The sequence below is a fragment of the Vigna umbellata genome, chromosome 1 (genome assembly GCF_029865625.1).
Source record: "Vigna umbellata cultivar VRB3 chromosome 1, Vumbellata_1.0, whole genome shotgun sequence".
Lineage (NCBI taxonomy): Eukaryota > Viridiplantae > Streptophyta > Magnoliopsida > Fabales > Fabaceae > Vigna > Vigna umbellata.
This window is the reverse complement of record NC_142165.1, coordinates 18,068,307-18,086,534: the sequence shown is the minus strand read 5'-3', so window position 1 is coordinate 18,086,534 and position 18,228 is coordinate 18,068,307. Positions and strand designations below refer to the sequence as shown.

Below are 18,228 nucleotides of genomic sequence, written 5' to 3'. Positions count from 1 at the left end.
CCGATTGAATACATGTCGGTCATGTCAGTATACACATTATATCTATTCAAATGCATATCCATCATCTAAATCAATCTCGATCATCTAAATCGGACATGTTTTTTATCCAAATTTATAAATTCATGTCGATGAGAGAGTTGAATTAGCAAATCATAATCAAACTTAAGAAAAAAAGATTAATCCAAAATTAACAAAATAATTAGATCATGTCATTTATATTTATCCAATTCAAGAAAGAATCCATAAATAACAATCTATGAAGTATATGGTAACGTTATCATTCACGTGATAAAATTAAAAGTATTAACTTATAACAATTTTAATATATTTAAAGTAATAGTCAAGTAAGAATTGATTTTAAATCATTTTCTAATCACACAAAATTAGTTTTTAACAAATTAAGTCTAATAAAATCTATACGTTTAGTCAACTACAATAAAAATAAGAAGATAAAAATAAACAAAATTAATAAAAGAATAAATAAATAATTAATTAAAAAAATCAAAAAATTACAATTAGAAAAAAATAATAATAAAAGTAAGTTGATTTCATTATTTTCTAAAGTAGAATTTTTCATCATTTATATAAGGATTATTTTTCATTTAATTATTGTGTTAGATTTTTAAATTAGTTAATATAGATTCTCAATTCTATTAATTAAGGTGATGTAAATATTAAAAAAAAGGTAAGGACAATATTTGAAAAAAAAAAACAGACAAAGTCGTATAGATGAAAGAAAAATAGAAAAAGTCTAAAAATTAAAATAAATAAATGAAAACATAAAACAGAATGCAATCATGCTCATTTCAAAAGTAAAAAAAAAAAGGGTCGTGTAGTAATATCACGACTTCTGAAAAATAAACTAAAAAGAAAACCTCAAGGAAAAAAAATTACAGGACTTTAATAATAATAAAAGATGAATTTGAAATATGATTTTGCTTTTTGTCGTAAGTAAATACGATTTCTTATTTATTAATTATTTGAACTCTTAACTAAAGTCGTTATACTTAAATACGATTTCTCTACTTATATTATTTTAACAGAAGTTATCCTACCCTACTACAATTTCAATGAAAATTATTTTGGTTGAAGTCCCCATACACAACACTAAGATTTGGATATTGGAAAAACAAATACCATTTTTATGACTTTCACTACAGGGAGAATATTTATTGGAGAAAAGAATATTAACGAGACTTGAGCACACTCGTATAAGATATTAACAATATTTTTTATTAAAATTTTAAAATAATAAATTAATGAATCTTTATTTTTATATATATTTTTTATATTTTCATTCCGTGTAAAACATAGATTCATTGTTTACGTAAAACATTTAAAAGATACTGCTTTTACACAAATCACAGTATTGAAAACCCTAACCTATCATTTCTTACGACACCAAATCAAACCAACCAAGTGAAACAAGATAAATCACTTAACCCTTGTTCACTTGAATAAATTTGGAGGAGAGTGATTAAATGGATTTAAGAGAATTTGAAGGTAAATTTTTTGTTGTTTATTTGACGTATTTTGAAGATAGGTAAAAGTAGATTTGGAAGTAAATTTTTTTAATCTATCACATCAATCAAATTCTACACTAATTCTCAATTTCTCACAAACTTTACTTCCAAATCCACTTTCACTTACCATTTTGTTGACATCATGATAATAAATTCAACTTGCCATTATTAATAAAACCGATAATATGACAATTTATAACTGAAAAAGAAAACATAACACGCATCCAAAGACTGCCTTTTACACATGTCTCCCCGAGTAAACACGAAAGCAAACATGTCCTTTAGTATTTACACATAAAAGTTTGTTGGCTTTTGCACCAAAGTAGGCAAATATGCCTTCTTTATTACCAAAATAGGCAAAATTTGACCGAAAGTGAAGTCGTGGGGGGCCAAAACGACTTCAAAAGAAGAAGTCGTGCCCCCCCTGCACGACTTCACACTGTTCATAGGTACAGTGTTGAAGTCGTGCATCCCAAAAACGACTTCTGGATCCTGTAATCGATTACATTGATTTGGTAATCGATTACAGAGTGTTGAAACTTTCTGAAAGAATCGCGCGCCCGGGCGCGGACGATCTGTATGTGGACGAGCGTTCACTGAAAATGGACGAGCGTCCACTTCTCCTGCCGAGCGTCCAGTGAGCGCATCTCGACGAGCGTCCTCTTAGCTAGATGGACGAACGTCCTCTTAGCTTTCTGGACGAGCGTTCTCTCTGCCTGGCTGGACGAGCGTCCTCTTCTGCCTGGCTGGACGAGCGTCCTATTCTGCCTGGACGAGCGTCCGCTTCTGCCTGGACGAGCGTCTCTTCCGCCTTGCACCAAAAGTGGACGCTCGGCCACTACTGGAAAAATAATTATTTCCGAGGGGTAATTACCGAAGGCCTTGTGGCCTTCGGTAAATGTATTTTACCGAAGGCTTTTCCGAAGGCTTGTGTAGTATCACTTTTCCAAAGGGTAATGGCCGTCTGTAATGCACAGGAGTGATTACCGAAGGTAAATGACCGCCGGTAAGTGAATGATGTATATGAAATTAGAAAGTGAAATATTTCCCTCCCCTCATTTCGCGAAAACCCCTTCTTCCCCAATATTGAGATTGTGTGCCCTTCCTCCCTCGACGAACTGAGTGTGTCGCGTGTGCAGACTGATTCCCACCCTAACCATCATTGGGATACGATTCTTCCCCAGTCCTCCATTATAGGTGAAGTCTCCCATTCTCCCATCTCATTTTCTTTCCCTGTTACTGTTTTCGAGAAGGCGTCAGTGGTGGAACCTTTCTTCTTGTAGCGTTTTGCAGTGTTCTGAGCTGAGGAAGGTGGTGGGTGGTTCAGTTGAAGGCTACCATTGTGGAGGGAAGATATTGGAGGAGGCGGCGTAGACGAGGCGGCGCAACCAGGGGAGTGTCGCTCTGTGAGAAGGTCTTCCACTACCGCTTCAGAGGCTATTGAAGGGGCTACTGTCGAGGTAAGTTGTCATTTTCATTGATGAACTATGAAAGCTAAGAAGAATGTGTTCTGACTTTGTTCAATGTATGCTCAGAATTAGTGTGTGCAATACGAATTTTTATAGAAAATATTGTTCAAAGTAGTCATTTTGATTGCTAATGTATGTTGATTATGAAACTGTTATCTCCATTTCCTGAAGCTTCTTCTCCACTGCTCCCATTCTTTCACACTGTTTTCATTCATCACAAAAACCAAACAAACCATGTCAGTTTCCTTTTGTTCAGTCATTTTGTCAAACACTAATTAATTTCAAGTAATGCTATGAAACAAATTTCATTTCACACTGAAACCTTGCCTGGAATGGTATGTGATTATCTTTCGGATTAATTTCTTTCTTTCTTTGAATGTTGCTGGGGTCCTCTACTTGAAGCAAGTGAATTCCAATTCCATATCCGAATAGCCTGTACAACAATGACTAAGAAGGAACAGAGTGAGGAGAATTTACCCCAGAAGAAAATAACATAAAAAAGTTTGATTCATTTTTTTGACATTTTTGTTCAACTGTGTTGATGTGTCCCTTTCTAGCTAGGGTGAGACAGGAAGGATAATGAGAGTTTGTTTTCTTGGGATTCAAAAAATGAACCCACTATTCCTGCTTGGATATGGACACTCTGCCCTCTTAAATTATGATGTCAGGTTCTGCTGACATTATTTTCCTATCAAACTGCAAAATATTTTGGTTTCATTTTAAACCCTGAATGCTATTGTTTCTTTAGGTTTTCGTACATATGAGTTCTTGGCTTGCATTTTTATCTCCATGTATCTTTCTTCCTTAAGGATTATTCAGCATGCTGGATTTAACAATCATCAACATTAATCACCTTGTTCTGTTGTTGGATACATATAATATGCTCAAAATTTGTTCAAAAGTGAATTATTTAATGTCATTTGATTAACATATTACTAATTTCCATTAACTTGTTCTGGTTTAACATCTGACTTTTTTTACTGATATAAATAGTTAGCATCCCTTCTTCATAACATGTTTTATCTCATTTGATACATCTCATCTTTTACAACAGTTACTGTCTATATTAATGGTTGTTTCTGCATAAAAAACATAATAAATTTAAACATTAATGGGTTTTTCTGCATAAAAAAAAACAAAGGGCTGTGTTGGGGACCAGTAAATGTTTACCGTGGGTGTAGTACTGAGACACTGACCAATTTTGGATTTCTGGAGTAGTGTCTAAACAGTGTGGGGTATTTTAATTCCCAAACTCAGTGCTCTAACTCATAACCTTTTGCTGCCTGATTCCAAAGCTCGTGAAGTCATCATGAAATTTTAACGCCATGCCTCATGGTGGAAGTAACTTTACATGTTCGGATTGGTTATTGATTTGAGTTAAGTTCATATGTATGTGTTTTTGTGAATTGGTTATGAAAATAATTGTATGTTCTTTATGGTGCTATAATGTTGAGATTGATTTCTAAGAGAAGAGTACCGTGTGAATTCCATTGTTAGATATATAGTACCAATTTGATCATTTGATGTAAAAGACAATTTTTTGTGTTAGTGTAAGGATAATTCAATTACAAAATATCATTATATATACATCTAAGTTAAACACTAGACACTGTAACTTGTCACAGTCAAGGACTTTGTTTTCTTATTTGGATTTAGTGAAACTAGACATATGTATTCATAAGTAAAAATGTATGCAACCAGAGGAAGAGAAGTGATAACAACTTGTCTGGTTTCATTGCTTTGGCAGAGATTAATTGATGCTACTGTTTGATTAACTTCTTTGGATATTGAGTTGTCAAATATCAAAGAATTTGGTTTGTTGAATTATGGTGAAGTATGATAACCTTAAGTACACTTCTATTTGATGTCTTAGGTCAGTTTTTAAAGGATTTGGGGGCAGAAGGGGAGGAAGACAGTGTAGAAAGAAGACTTGATCAGGAAAGGATAACAAAGGCCAAGGTATGCTCACCTAAACTGAAATTGCATGATTATATGTGATATGTTAAGTTATGTTGAATGGAGGTTACGATGTTGTATACATTGAGTTTTGTGAAACTTTGTTTTGTATTGTTGAATTTGATTGTCAATATGTAAGAGTATTTAGACTTAGAACCTAGAACCCAAAAATTGACTATAGGAGTTGTCAATTTTGACAATCTTGGTTGCTGGACAGCCCCTATGAATTGAGTAAGACCATATACGTTTACATAATCCAAATCATAAGACATACCTAATTTATGTATAAAATCATGATATAGTTATAAACTATATAGATTAAAGAAGTCAGTAAAGAAAAAAGAGTTCTATTATGGAACATAAGCCTCCTATTATGCCTTGTTTAGTTATACAAATTACTTTTATCAACAAAAGAAGAGTAGAGTTTCTACTTTTCCATTCTAATGTCGCCTGTTTCATTTGTCTTGGTAATTTACCAAAATAAAAAAGAGATAACAGAGAAATTGTTTAGATCAGATATGAGATACCAATAAAGGAGAAAGTAGATGATACATTTATTTTATCCAAATTCATGTTATCTAAGATGGAAAAGTACATGAATTGCCATTATTTTAGTCCCCAAGAACAGAGACACATACAACAGTACACAAAAGTATTCCTATTGATGAGAGTAACTAAACAGAAACAAATTGAATACTAGAGCCCATCCAATTTGAATCTGTTCCTGGAATCTTGAAGTGGTTTTTTGTTCCTAATTAAGCTGCACCATGAATTGACAATTTGTGCTCCTTCTCCACTTCCTAAGATGCCACCTATTGAATGAACACAGAAATCATGAACACATATTATTGAATGAGAAGGCTTGCTTCTCCTCTTACATTAGCATTACATTTATAAGGGAAATAAAGTAACTACCCATTTCCTTTCCAACTCAGTTTGGCTGGAACACAACTCACACACACAGCCCATACTGACAGCACACACACAACTCACACTAATCATTCTAACAATAATTCTAACACCACCGTAGTTGGAGGATGTTTATAAAACTGGACTGCACATTATAGAGGCCTTTTTGTATCATGTTTGATCTGTGAAGGATATAAAAGACAAAGAAAGTGAATACAATTGAATTGTATTCTGGTTTCATATTGTTAAATTTGTTTCAGTTATTGTCCTCTGATTCTGAACCTTTGTACAACATTTTATAGTGTTGTTGAAGGTTGCTTAAGGTGTAGCCAACCATAATAAGCACAGTATGCAATCTGCATACTGTGGTTGCTCAAAATCCTTTCCATTTGACTGTTTCAGAATTTCATTGTACCTTTTCACCTTGCTGAACTTGTTTGAATTGTTTATTCTGCACTATACTAGCCTAAGAAACTTCACACAAACTGTCCTAACAAGTTTAAGATGGTAAATCAATGCTAATTACAAAGTCACACTACAAAAACAACTTAGAACTCAAAATATGACACCCTAGAACCTAAAACTAGTTAGTAGAATACACTAAAAGTGGTCATAATGCAAACTGTATTAAAGTAGTAACCAAAACAGTAAAAGAACTATGTACACAAGTTTTAAAACATAAAAGAAAGATAGAAATGAGTGGACAATTCGAAAACACAAAGAAATAGAAGATTTGACTATTTAGTGACCTAAAATTACACTACACCATGGTAAATTTGGTAAGAATGATGATGAGCAATCTGTTAAACAGGCCTAAAAGTCTGTACACAAGTTGTTACCTCCTAGAAATGACTAAGAATGGACTGAAGAACTGATTCCTATTACAGTATCTTGAAATCACCAGTAAAACCTCAAAAAGGCTACTACAAATGCACTACAATGGTCAAATTTTGATGCCTGCACTAAACTAGCCTACGAAACTTGAAACAAACTGTCCTAACAAGTTTAGGATGGTAAATCAATGGTAATGAGAAAGTCACACTACAAAAACAACTTAGAACTCAAAATATGACACCCTAGAACCTAAAACTAGTTAGTAGAATACACTAAAAGTGGTCATAATATTAAAGCATTAACCAAAACAGTAAAACAACTATATACACAAGTTTTAAAACATAAAAGAAAGATAGATATGAGGGCACAATTCGAAAGGGGTAAAGTATACAAAATCAAACAGCACTAAGAATGTATGCTGCACCAGAAAATGGACTTTAAAAGTGTGCTTTCAAACCCAAAAATGATTGGCAGTGTTTGTAAAGCTTAAGTGATGATGATAGCAACTTTATATCATCAATTTAAAGGTGTTTAAACATTGAAACAACAAGGAATCATAGTAAACTCGAAAATCACTAATTCACTTCCAAATTTAAGCAAAATTAACGGATTTGGAATTGATTTTGCCCTTGATGGCTAAAATGTGACCAAATGAACAGTGCACACAAGTTTAAAATGGTCAAATAAACTTTTTCAAACATTCACAATGCACACAAAGGAGCAGATGCTTCAAGTCACTGCTGCTATAGCCAATTATGCAGCATTTTTAAACCAAAATTAGCACTAGAAGTTTCATTTTTTAGTACCTATAAAAGTGTACTTATAAGGTGAGAAATTGTCATTTCACCTAATGTAGACTCATTCTAAGGTATGTAAACATCCTAACAAGTATAACTTAGTGAAATCAAGGTAGGAAAGTACTGAAAAACAAATAATAACCTAAAACTAAAAGTTTTAGTATTTAGCACCTAATAAGTGTGTTCAAAGGGTGAACAATTGGAAATACAACTAACGTAGACTAAATTTAAGTAATGTGAACATCCTAACATGTCTAAAGTAGTGAAATAAACCTAGGAAACTATTTAAAAGCAAAGAATTAGGTATAACTAAAATTTTGAGTAGTTGGAAGGTATAAAAGTGTGCTTAAAAGGTGAGAATTTGCAACCACACCTAATGTACACTTATTTGAAGTAATGTGAACATCCTACCATGTGTAAAGTAGTAGTGGAATGAAGCTAGGAAACATGTCAAAAGCAAAGAATTACCTTAAACTCAAACTTTGAGTTTTTAGAACATAAATACTTTGGGTATTTTAACTAATGTGATTGTCAGTACATACTTTTAATAGCTATTTCATTGCCTCAATTATGTTTATATGTATTATATATCCATGCTTCTATAGATATTTGATTGCCTAAATTATGTTCATCTTTATATTGTATGTTCATGTATATTGTCTTTCATTCATTAGGCTACAACTTGATTAAGTTAAGTAGTCATTTAAAATCCTATGGTACTACCAACTTTCTCAATGAAATGAGAAGGGTAAAAATAATATAAACACTTAGAACGTACAAAATATGTGGAAGTACTCTAGACAAGAGAACTTCAGGTGTAATAAGTTGTCTCCTCCAACTTTAATACACAACCCCTTAGGATGTTTAATGCATTTCAATACTGAGGACTTGTCTTTGCATGCCCTTATTGAATGCCTATGACCATAGTGTTGAAATTGCCTTCCATGTTCGACTTCAGTAGTAATAGGTTTATTACTTATGTCACATGGAGTGTTGCTGTTTTGGCTAAGTTTATATTTGTTTGGCTTGTCACAGAACATGGCCCATTTTCCCAACCATCATGGATGGATGTACGACCGTTGTTATAGTGGAAGGAGAGGTTTGAAAGAATCTTTTGTCATGGGAGTTGAAGAGTTCGTGGAGACGGCACGACGATATCAATATTATGCCCTTGATGGAGGGATTCGATGTCCATGCATCAAGTGCGAATGTACAAGCATTCTGAAAGATGAAGTCGTCAAAGTTCACCTTTACCAAAAAGGGTTCATGCCTAATTACACGGTCTGGACATTTCATGGTGAAGAAATTCCTTCGACCTCCACTGCAGCTGAAAAACGGCTTGCATCAGGTTCGAATACTGTTGTACATACATGTGAGATAGATCAATTTGCCTACATGCAAGAGATGGTCGACCATGCTCTTCGTCACCATGCTGCAGAAGCAGACGATAGTCATGATGAAGAGCCTCCCAATGAAACGACGCAGAGGTTTTACAATTTACTGACAGAGGCAAATCTACCTGTATTTGAAGGTTCATCTGAGTCAAAATTGTCAGTGTGCATTAGACTCATGGCTGGCAAATCTAATTGGAACGTTCCCATTCAAGCAGTGGACTTCTATACAAAACTGATGTTAGATTTGACACCACAAAACAATTTGATGCCAAAGAATTATTACCAAGCCAAACAATGTGTTTCAAAGTTGGGATTGGATGTGAAGAAGATTGATTGTTGTGTTAATGGATGTATGTTATTCTATGACAATGACAGTGGCAAAAATGATGCCACATTGGTGGAATGCAAGTTTTGTGGCTCACCTCGATATCAGACAATGCATGCTGGACGGAGGCAAAAAAAAACCAATTCCATTAAAGTCCATGTTCTACTTACCTATAATTCCAAGATTACAAAGATTGTTTACTTCAATGCAAACAGCAGAACACATGACATGGCATGATGGTAACAAAACTCCGGGACTTTTGCGTCATCCTTCTGATGGTGAAGCTTGGAAGCACTTCAATCGTAAACATGCATCCTTTGCTAGTGAACCGCGTAACGTCAGACTTGGTCTATGCTCTGATGGGTTTACCCCGTACATTCAGGCGTCTGCATCACCGTATTCATGTTGGCCCGTGATAGTTACACCATACAATCTACCACCTGAGATGTGCATGACAAAGCCTTACATGTTTTTATCGTGTATAATACCAGGTCCATCTAATCCCAAATCATTGATTGATGTTTACTTGGAGCCTTTGATTGATGATTTGAAGAAGTTATGGAATGGTGTTTGGACGTATGACGTTTCAAGGAGGCAAAATTTCCTTATGAGGGCAGCCTTGATGTGGACTATTAACGACTTCCCAGCGTACGGCATGTTATCTGGTTGGAGCACACATGGTCGATTAGCTTGTCCACATTGCATGGAACATACAAAGTCATTCCAATTGAGTCATGGCCGGAAAAGTAGTTGGTTTGACTGCCATCGACGGTTCTTGCCCATTGACCACCCCTTTAGAAGAAACAAAAAGGCATTTCGAAAAGGAAAAGTTGAAACGGATATGCCCCCGCCAAAGTTGACTGGATCACACGTGTGGAGAAGAGTGAAAGACTATCCAAAAGTCACTGAATCTGGTCAGAATAGGCTAGAAGGGTTTGGGGAATGGCATAATTGGACTAAAAGAAGCATATTCTGGGAACTTCCGTATTGGAAGGACAACTTGCTAAGACACAACATCGATGTGATGCACACAGAAAAAAATTTCTTTGACAATGTCTTCAACACAGTCATGGATGTTAAAGGTAAGACAAAAGATAATGAGAAAGCAAGAAAAGATTTACCTTTGTATTGTGGACGAAAAGACTTAGAGTTGAAGGCACAAGGTAACGGCCGATTATTTAAACCAAAAGCAAATTACACCATGTCAAAAGACGAGACAAGAATAGTGTGTGCATGGATCAAGGAGCTTAGAATGCCAGATGGATATGCTTCTAACTTGTCCAGATGTGCCAATGTTCAGAACGGTACTATTCAAGGGTTGAAGAGTCATGATTGTCATGTATTCATGGAGACTTTCATCCCTCTTGCGTTCAGTTGTTTGCCAACACACGTGTTACATCCACTGATAGAAATCAGTAACTTCTTTAAAGATTTGTGTTGCACGACACTAAAGGAAGATTCCCTTAAAAAGATGGATGAAAATATCCCGATTATTCTCTGCAAATTGGAAAGAATATTCCCTCCTGCATTCTTTGATTCAATGGAGCACATTCCAATTCATCTTGCATATGAAGCTTGGCTTGGGGGACCCGTGCAGTACAGGTGGATGTATCCCTTTGAAAGGTTTATGGGAGAATCCAAACGGTCAGTTAAAAATAAAGCTAGAGTGGAAGGCTCAATTGGTGCAGCTTACTTGCACAGAGAGACAACTTATTTTTGTTCACATTATTTCAAGAACTTCATGTTGTCTCCCACTCATGTCAGAAATGAAATGCAATGGCAAGTTCAACCACGTGAAGGTGCATTATCAGTTTTCCGACAATCAGGCCGTCACGCAGGGAAAGAATTCACTCATTGGTTAACTGATGCTGAATTCAACTCCGCTCATGTCCATGTCTTGATCAATTGCAGTGAAGTCAAGCCGTACCTTGAGTATGTCATCATCCATCTCTAATCTATCAAAAGGTTTAATTGTTATACACTAATTAATTTCATTTCTACCAGCTCATTTGTTGTGGCTGAGCAAGTCACAGAAGGAAATACTTCTGCTAGAATACACTCTGAGTTTCCCCATTGGTTTAGAAATCAGGTCCGTAGTTTTGTCCTTCGTTTAGAGCAAGGTTAATTTGACTGTTGTAGGTACTAATTTTGTTAGTACCTTTGTAGGTTTTTAATCAGGCATTAACTCCCACGGTTCAAGAGTTAAGACATCTCTCCAATTGGCCAATGAGATGTGTCAAAGAATGGCACACTTACTTCATCAATGGTTACAAATTCCATACACATGAATGGTCTAAAGGAAAGAAAACATCAAATTGTGGTGTGTATGTCAAGGGCCTAACAGAGGGGTCTTATGATGATTTCTACGGCATCATTCATAAAATATATGAGTTAGAGTACAACAGCACTACTTCTCCAAACAGAGTGGTACTGTTTTATTGTGAATGGTTTGATCCTTCTAGAGCTGGTACTAGAGTCGATCCACGCTTTAATATTGTCGAACTGAACCAGAGATTAAGATATGGGCCTTTTGATCCTTTCATTCTACCATCTAATGTCAGACAGGTTTATTATGTGCCATATCCACCATTTCGCAATATTGACAAGCGTGGTTGGGCCGTAGCAATACAAACGAAGCCTAGAGGTCGCATAGACTCAAATGAAGTTGAGGAAGATGTAGCCTACTAACTTGACCAAATGTCACAATCACAAGAAATTATCGAAGTTGAACGTATAACCGCATTGGTCGACCCTGATGGTGATGGAGATGAATTAGAAGCAACAATACAAGGTGATGAAGAACAAGAGGAAGAAGAAGAAGAAGAAGAAGAAGATGAAGAAGAACAAGAAGAAGAAGATGATGGTGATGATGACGATGAAGAAGAAGAACAAGAAGAAGAAGACGATGCTGAAGATGAAGATGAAGATGATGATGATGATGACGATGATTGAATGTTGAACATCTATTGTAGCAAATTGGACTATCATTTCATTACCATTATCTAAAATACCATCTTTAACTTGTTTGCAATTACGTATACATTGACTTTGAAAACAATTCATCCTTTATTTGTTTATATTTTTTTCGCTTTATTTGTAACCATTTGAGTGCAGTAATGACAGGACAAGGTTCAGAGCGTCCTGATAAAGGAAAAGGGGTAGCAAGGCCTACAAAGAGGCAACGGCAGGCACCAAAGTATGTACTTAGGGTGCCTGCTAGACTACCTACCCCTGCTCCCGGTACTACATCATCTGTGGGGCCTTCTCCTACCCCTAGTATACAGACTCCTACACCTGCAGTAGCCCCTACTCCTCCTCCTGCAGTAGCCCCTACTCCTCCTCCTGCAGTACACCCTTCTACTACCACTGCAGTAGACCCTTCTCCTCCTCCTGCAGCACACCCTTCTACAACCCCCACTCCTCCCCCTATTGTTATTACCCCCACTCCTCTCTCTGACCCTACTTCTATACCTTCCTCATCTTCTGTACCTCCTTCTGAGACTGTCACACCACTTAGTCATCCAGATTCAAGTGGTGATGCTGAAGATCTTGATCCGCCCCTCCATGATCGACCATGGATTGAGCCCTATGGTAAAGGGTAAGTTTATAATCTGTTGATATCATTTCATGTTTAAACCATATTGTAATTGAAATGAGTTTTGTTATGCAGGTTTATTCCATCTAGGGTTGCTTCCCAGGCCATCACACGTTCAATAAAGCAACAGTTTTTAAGTCCATGGCCTACTTGGGGAGCAATACCTGACGACGACAGAAAGGCATTCTGGGAGCGTTTTCAGGTCAACAATCCACTAAACTAATTGTCGCTCTTATTTTAGTATGTTGCCTAATCAATGTTTGTTCTCTTTAATGTTACAGATGAAGGTGCAGTGGAAACCTGAACATGAAACTCAGATACACAGAAATTTCCACATGAAAGCATCTCATCGGCTGTCAGAGATGTTTAGGGATGCCCGGAATGCAGCACAGCGCCCTAACTGGCTGGGTGAGCACATTTGGAACTCTTTACTGGCCCATTGGAATACAGTAGAGTTCCGCAATAAGTGTGCTAAAGCCCAGCGGAACAGAGCGTCTGAAAGGGGTGGCACCCTGCATACTGGTGGGTCGATCACCATTCATGAGCATGCCATTCGTATGGTATAATCTCATTACATAACTTTTTCCTTCATACACAAGTTATGTATATTGTATTTCATATGTACGCTTGTAATTCTTAATTATGTTACAGGCACAGGCTCTAGGACGGGCGGTCCATGTTGATGAGGTCTTTGCACAGACTCATGTTCGGAAGGGAACTAATGAATTTGTTGATGAAAGATCTCGGAAGACTCATGTAAGCAAATAATTACTAATTTTTTATTTCTGTTATACTATCGTTATCTGACATTGCTTTTAATGTTTCAACAGGAAGACTTTTCTACGAGACTTTCACAGGTTAGATCTGAACATGAGTCAGCTCCTACACCGGATGATGCCAGTAATGCAGATGATGACATCCGTAGGACACAGTGCTGGATCGACATCGTTGGTGGGAAGAAAAAGGGACGAGTATATGGTGCGGGACAGCTTGCTGCAAACTATACGGCATCCAGAGGAGGTACTCTGAAGCACCAGCCTTCTTCTTCCACCACTACTCCTGAGGAGGTTGTTCGCCTGAGGCAGGAACTCCATCAACGTGACCAGGAGATCACTGATCTCAGAACAGAGTTTACGAACTTCAAGGCCCTGATCATGAGAGTCTTGCCTGAAACCTCACAGGAAGTACAAAATCTCCCTCTGACCCAGCCACGAGCCTCCTCATCACCTGCTGCCACTCAGCAGCCCACTTCAGTCCAACCCTCATCAGTCCAACCCACACCAGTCCAGCCATCAATAGAGGAGCAGGATGATGAAAATCATTCTGATGATAGTTATGTACATTATTAGGTTTCATTTTGTTATTACTTGTTAGACAAACATTTGGATATTAGAATATTTTCAGTTGATATCATTTCAATGTTAGATGTACTTACAAACTTTGGATGTTACAACATCCTTGTCTTACATTGTTTTATATTTGAACTACCCCATACATTATTTATACATTGATGGATGTCTTGTAGATTATTTGATGTGCATTGGATATTGATCATTGATTGGATCTTTGAGATGCACATTATGCATGTTTGTATATGTTTGAAAACTGTTATGCAGGTCTGTTTGTAATTGAAATTTGTTATACAGGTCTGGGTTGCACAAGAAAAACAATTTTGCTGAAACCTGCCCTGCATTTTACCGAAGGCTTTTGCCCTTCGGTAAATGCCCTCGTATGGCCATTACCGAAGGCTATCGCCCTTCGGTAAATACCATCGTATGCTCATTACCGAGGGCTCCTGCCCTTCGGAACTTACCGAGGGCTTTCGCCCTTCGGTAATTACCGAAGGCTTTTGCCCTTCGGTATTTACCGAGGGCTTTTGCCCTTCGGTAATTACCGAAGGCTTTAAGCCTTCGGTAATTACCGAAGGGCAAAAGCCCTCGGTAATGGTTAGCGACAGGGGATTTACCGAAGGATTTTTGGCCGTCGATAGGCCTTCGGTAAACACCCATTATCGACGGCTTTTGGCATTTTCCGAGGGCTTCTGGCCTTCGGTAATGCCCTACTTTTTTGTAGTGGGCAGGAGAAGTGGACGCTCGTCCATTTGCATTGAACGCTCGTCCATTTTCAGTCTTGCAGGGGTCAGGATTTCAACATTGTGTAATCGATTACCAAAAAATGGTAATCGATTACAGGACCCAGAAGTCGTTTTTGGGGTGCACGACTTCAACACTGTTGCTATGAACAGTGTGAAGTCGTGCAGGAGGGGCACGACTTCTTCATTTGAAGTCGTTTGGGCCCCTCACGACTTCCCCATTTTCGTAATATGGTTTGAATTTGCCCATTTTGGTAATATTAGAGGCATATTTGCCTACTTTGGTGCAAAAGCCAAGTTTGTTAAAGTCCTAAAAGGTTAAGGAAACAATGGCGTGATTTCTTCAAGCCCAAAAGGTATGATTTTGAACTCAGGTGTTCTAACATGAATCGTTGCATTCCAAAGGCGTGAGTACTAAAATTCACAAGTGTGTTTCACTTGCTGCAACATGAGCACAAGCCATGTCCATTGACCCACATTTTCTTTTTGTATTTATAATATTTGGTTCTAACCAAAACACTTTTTCTACATAAACGCATTAAAAGACAAATGACCATAATAAATTAACAACTTTTTCATACCAATTTTCTAAACAATCACATGTCATTCTTCTATTGATTCGTTTGAATATGTTTTTTAAAAAATATTTAAAATCAATCAATCATAAGTCATCATAGGTGGTCAAAATTTTGTCAAAAAAAATTGTTAAGAAACATTTTTTAAAACCAAATTCTTAAAAAAAAATAGCTAATGAATCATAACATTTAAAAAATGTCAAAGTGACAATGATCATTTATTTGACTCTCCATCTTTCAACTTTTCATATTCTCTTAATTCTTTTTAAATCACACGTTTTATTTTACAATTAAAGAGAATTGGTAGCGGTAACTTGCAATTAATTGATTTAATAATGACTAATATGGATAAAAATGGAAGATTTAAAAAAAAATTAACAAAACCAAATGAATTAATTGTTTTTCTTGATATTTGATTTGAGTGAGTCGTTTTTAACTCTTCCAAAAGGTATCTTTTGGAATATTCATTTTTTTTCTTAGAAAGTTATAATCTTTAACCCTTCCAAAATTACTTCCCCGAAAATGATTATTTTATGAAACAAAAAATGATGTATACTAATAAATCCAGGAGGTTCAAATAACAATATTATAAAATAAGGCCGATTGAGTTGATTAAGCTAGGCCCATTGAAGTAAACCAATGCGAGTTAAAATTGAGATAGAATTTCGTAACCTATTCTAAATCGGATTATAGTTTTCGGGCTTACTTTTTTCCTTTCAATTATGAATTTTTAACAAATAATTGTATAAAAATATAGATTAATAGTTGAATTAAGAAGGTCCATAAAAAAACATTTTAGTTTATTAAATTAATAAAATTAGAAATGAAAATGATAAGGAAAGAAGAAAATATTTTGAAAAAATGCATTAATGTTGTAGTTTTCAAAGATCCCCACCAATAGATCTCACTTGCAAGGCAACGCATTGTTTGTCGAAACATCCCATTCCTCAAACAAAAGCACAACAAACGTCACACTTTCTGTCTCTTTCTCTTCCTCCCTTTGTTTCTCAAACCCTTTAAAACCACTATTCTTTCACAAACCCAAAATCCCATATTCCCCTTTTCGTCGTTACTATGTCAGACACCGAAACCACACCGGACCAACCCTCCACTCCACCGCAAGCGGAGGCTCCGCCGCAGCCAGACCCCTCCGCAGCTCTTTCCTTCACCATATGGCCCATCACCGGGCGCACCCGCGATGCCATCGTCAACCGCCTCATCGAGAACCTCACCACCTCCTCCGTACTCTCCGAACGCTACGGCACTCTCTCATCCGACGAAGCCTCCGCCGCCGCTCACCAGATCGAGGGGGAAGCCTTCTCCGCCGCGGATGCCTCCGCCACGACCTCCGCCGATGGCATTAAGACCCTCCAGCTCTACTCCAAGGAGATCAGCAAGCGCATGCTCGAAACTGTCAAGACCAGAGCTCCACCGGGTTCCGCCGCCGTAGAGGGCGTCGCCACTGTCGTCTCCGAATAACCTTTGTTCTGCGAGATTGTAGAAGTGGAAGATCCGCGGATGTAAAATTACTTGCTCTGGCTTATTCGGATTCGTATGAAAAATTTTCACTTTTCTAACTTTATAGTCTCTTTTGAGTGTACGCATGCTTTTGTTGCATCAACTTATGGTAATAATAGTAAAGATAAATTTAGATATATTTCCATTCGTCGTTTATTAGAATTAGAATTTTATCTCGATTGTGTGTGCTACCGCTGTTTCTAACCACTGTTTCCAAATTTTATTGAACAACAACACTTGAAGAATTTAAGGAACTGCATTTTTTTCTTAATAATCTATGAATTTTCCGATGTTTGCTTGTCTTGTGATAAGAATAGAGTTTGCATGATATTTGTTGTCGATTGAAACTATTTGTAGTGATGATTAGTAATGGTATGATAGTGATGCTGGTTTCGCTCTTTTGTGCCGAGTGAGTTTTCTTCTGTTTACTTCTCCATTAGTTAAGATGTACATTGTCTGAATCTTTATTATATACCCTGTGAATGTTATATTTCTGTGAATTTTCTATGTCATGATCAGACAAGTTTAGGGTAAAAGTGTTAAATGCCGAATCACGGATGCGGATAAACTGATCGATTCCTACAAATTCAGTCATAAAAAAGTAGAAAATGTGAAAGATGAAAAAGATGCCACTATGAAGATTGATTGATATGTTTAAAAGATTCGTAACTTCATGTTAGCAGAATTTCCTTCACAAAGCATAAAGCTTTTATATCAAATGAGTCAGCTAATTTTAAAAGTCATCAAATACTTATACTATGGGTACCTGGCTCATCCCTCGAACGATCCAATAATTCTAACAGCAACAAATTTCAGAAAATAGTTTCTAACCACAAAGACAGAAACAAATACACAAGCCTCGTAAAAGTACACAATTCCTATTCTACAATGCAGTCAAGAACTTTCAAGTCTATGGCAATTCAGGATTGGAGTGCAAAAACGAGGGTTATTTAATTGAGTTGTAATTAAGCTGTATTTTCAGGTGAGAGGTTGTGAGGGGATAATAATCTACATAACTTAAATAATTATCACGGAGTTAATAGTTTTCAGTAATAAGGCAATTCAGGATTTGTTATCAATGTTCAAATGAGTGTATTCTAATTAAATTCTTATATGTAAGTACTCTATTTTCAGGTGATGTTTGTGAGTGTCCTTGTTAAAATTTAATTCCATGGGCGGGTAAACTTGCTGATCAGTTGCTATTTTGATGTTATATGCTTAGAAATGTCATGGTTTGTTTA

At 36.5% G+C, this 18,228-nt stretch overlaps 2 protein-coding genes and 1 long non-coding RNA gene across 3 annotated transcripts; all 3 read left to right on the top strand.

Annotated features, from left to right (window-relative positions):
- The first annotated feature begins 2,389 nt into the window (after positions 1–2,389).
- On the top strand, positions 2,390–4,951 carry LOC148204842 (uncharacterized). Its single transcript, XR_015786892.1, has 3 exons — positions 2,390–2,720; positions 2,817–2,983; positions 4,866–4,951. It is a non-coding gene; the product is annotated as an uncharacterized LOC148204842 (long non-coding RNA).
- A 5,325-nt stretch (positions 4,952–10,276) lies between these two features.
- On the top strand, positions 10,277–14,325 carry LOC148204841 (uncharacterized). The gene is made up of 6 exons (XM_088092199.1): positions 10,277–10,289; positions 11,290–11,296; positions 12,878–13,004; positions 13,084–13,362; positions 13,454–13,558; positions 13,633–14,325. Exons 1-6 carry the CDS (start codon positions 10,277–10,279, stop codon positions 14,149–14,151), a joined length of 1,050 nt encoding a protein of 349 aa, XP_087948325.1. The 3' UTR covers positions 14,152–14,325.
- Positions 14,326–16,405: 2,080 nt separating this feature from the next.
- LOC124829510 (MFP1 attachment factor 1-like) lies at positions 16,406–17,124 on the top strand. The gene has a single exon (XM_047303032.2). It carries the CDS (start codon positions 16,544–16,546, stop codon positions 16,946–16,948), a length of 405 nt encoding a protein of 134 aa, XP_047158988.1. The 5' UTR covers positions 16,406–16,543; the 3' UTR covers positions 16,949–17,124.
- Positions 17,125–18,228: the final 1,104 nt, after the last annotated feature.

What these genes read in the sequence shown, in the direction of transcription:
- LOC148204841 (XM_088092199.1), top strand. An exon ending in CATTCTGGGAGCGTTTTCAG is followed by an intron (nt 13,005 to 13,083) that starts GTCAACAATCCA and finishes TTAATGTTACAG; the next exon opens with ATGAAGGTGCAGTGGAAACC. An exon ending in ATGAGCATGCCATTCGTATG is followed by an intron (nt 13,363 to 13,453) that starts GTATAATCTCAT and finishes ATTATGTTACAG; the next exon opens with GCACAGGCTCTAGGACGGGC.
- LOC124829510 (XM_047303032.2), top strand. Translation starts at nt 16,544, where the DNA reads ATGTCAGACACCGAAACCACACCGGACCAACCCTCCACTCCACCGCAA.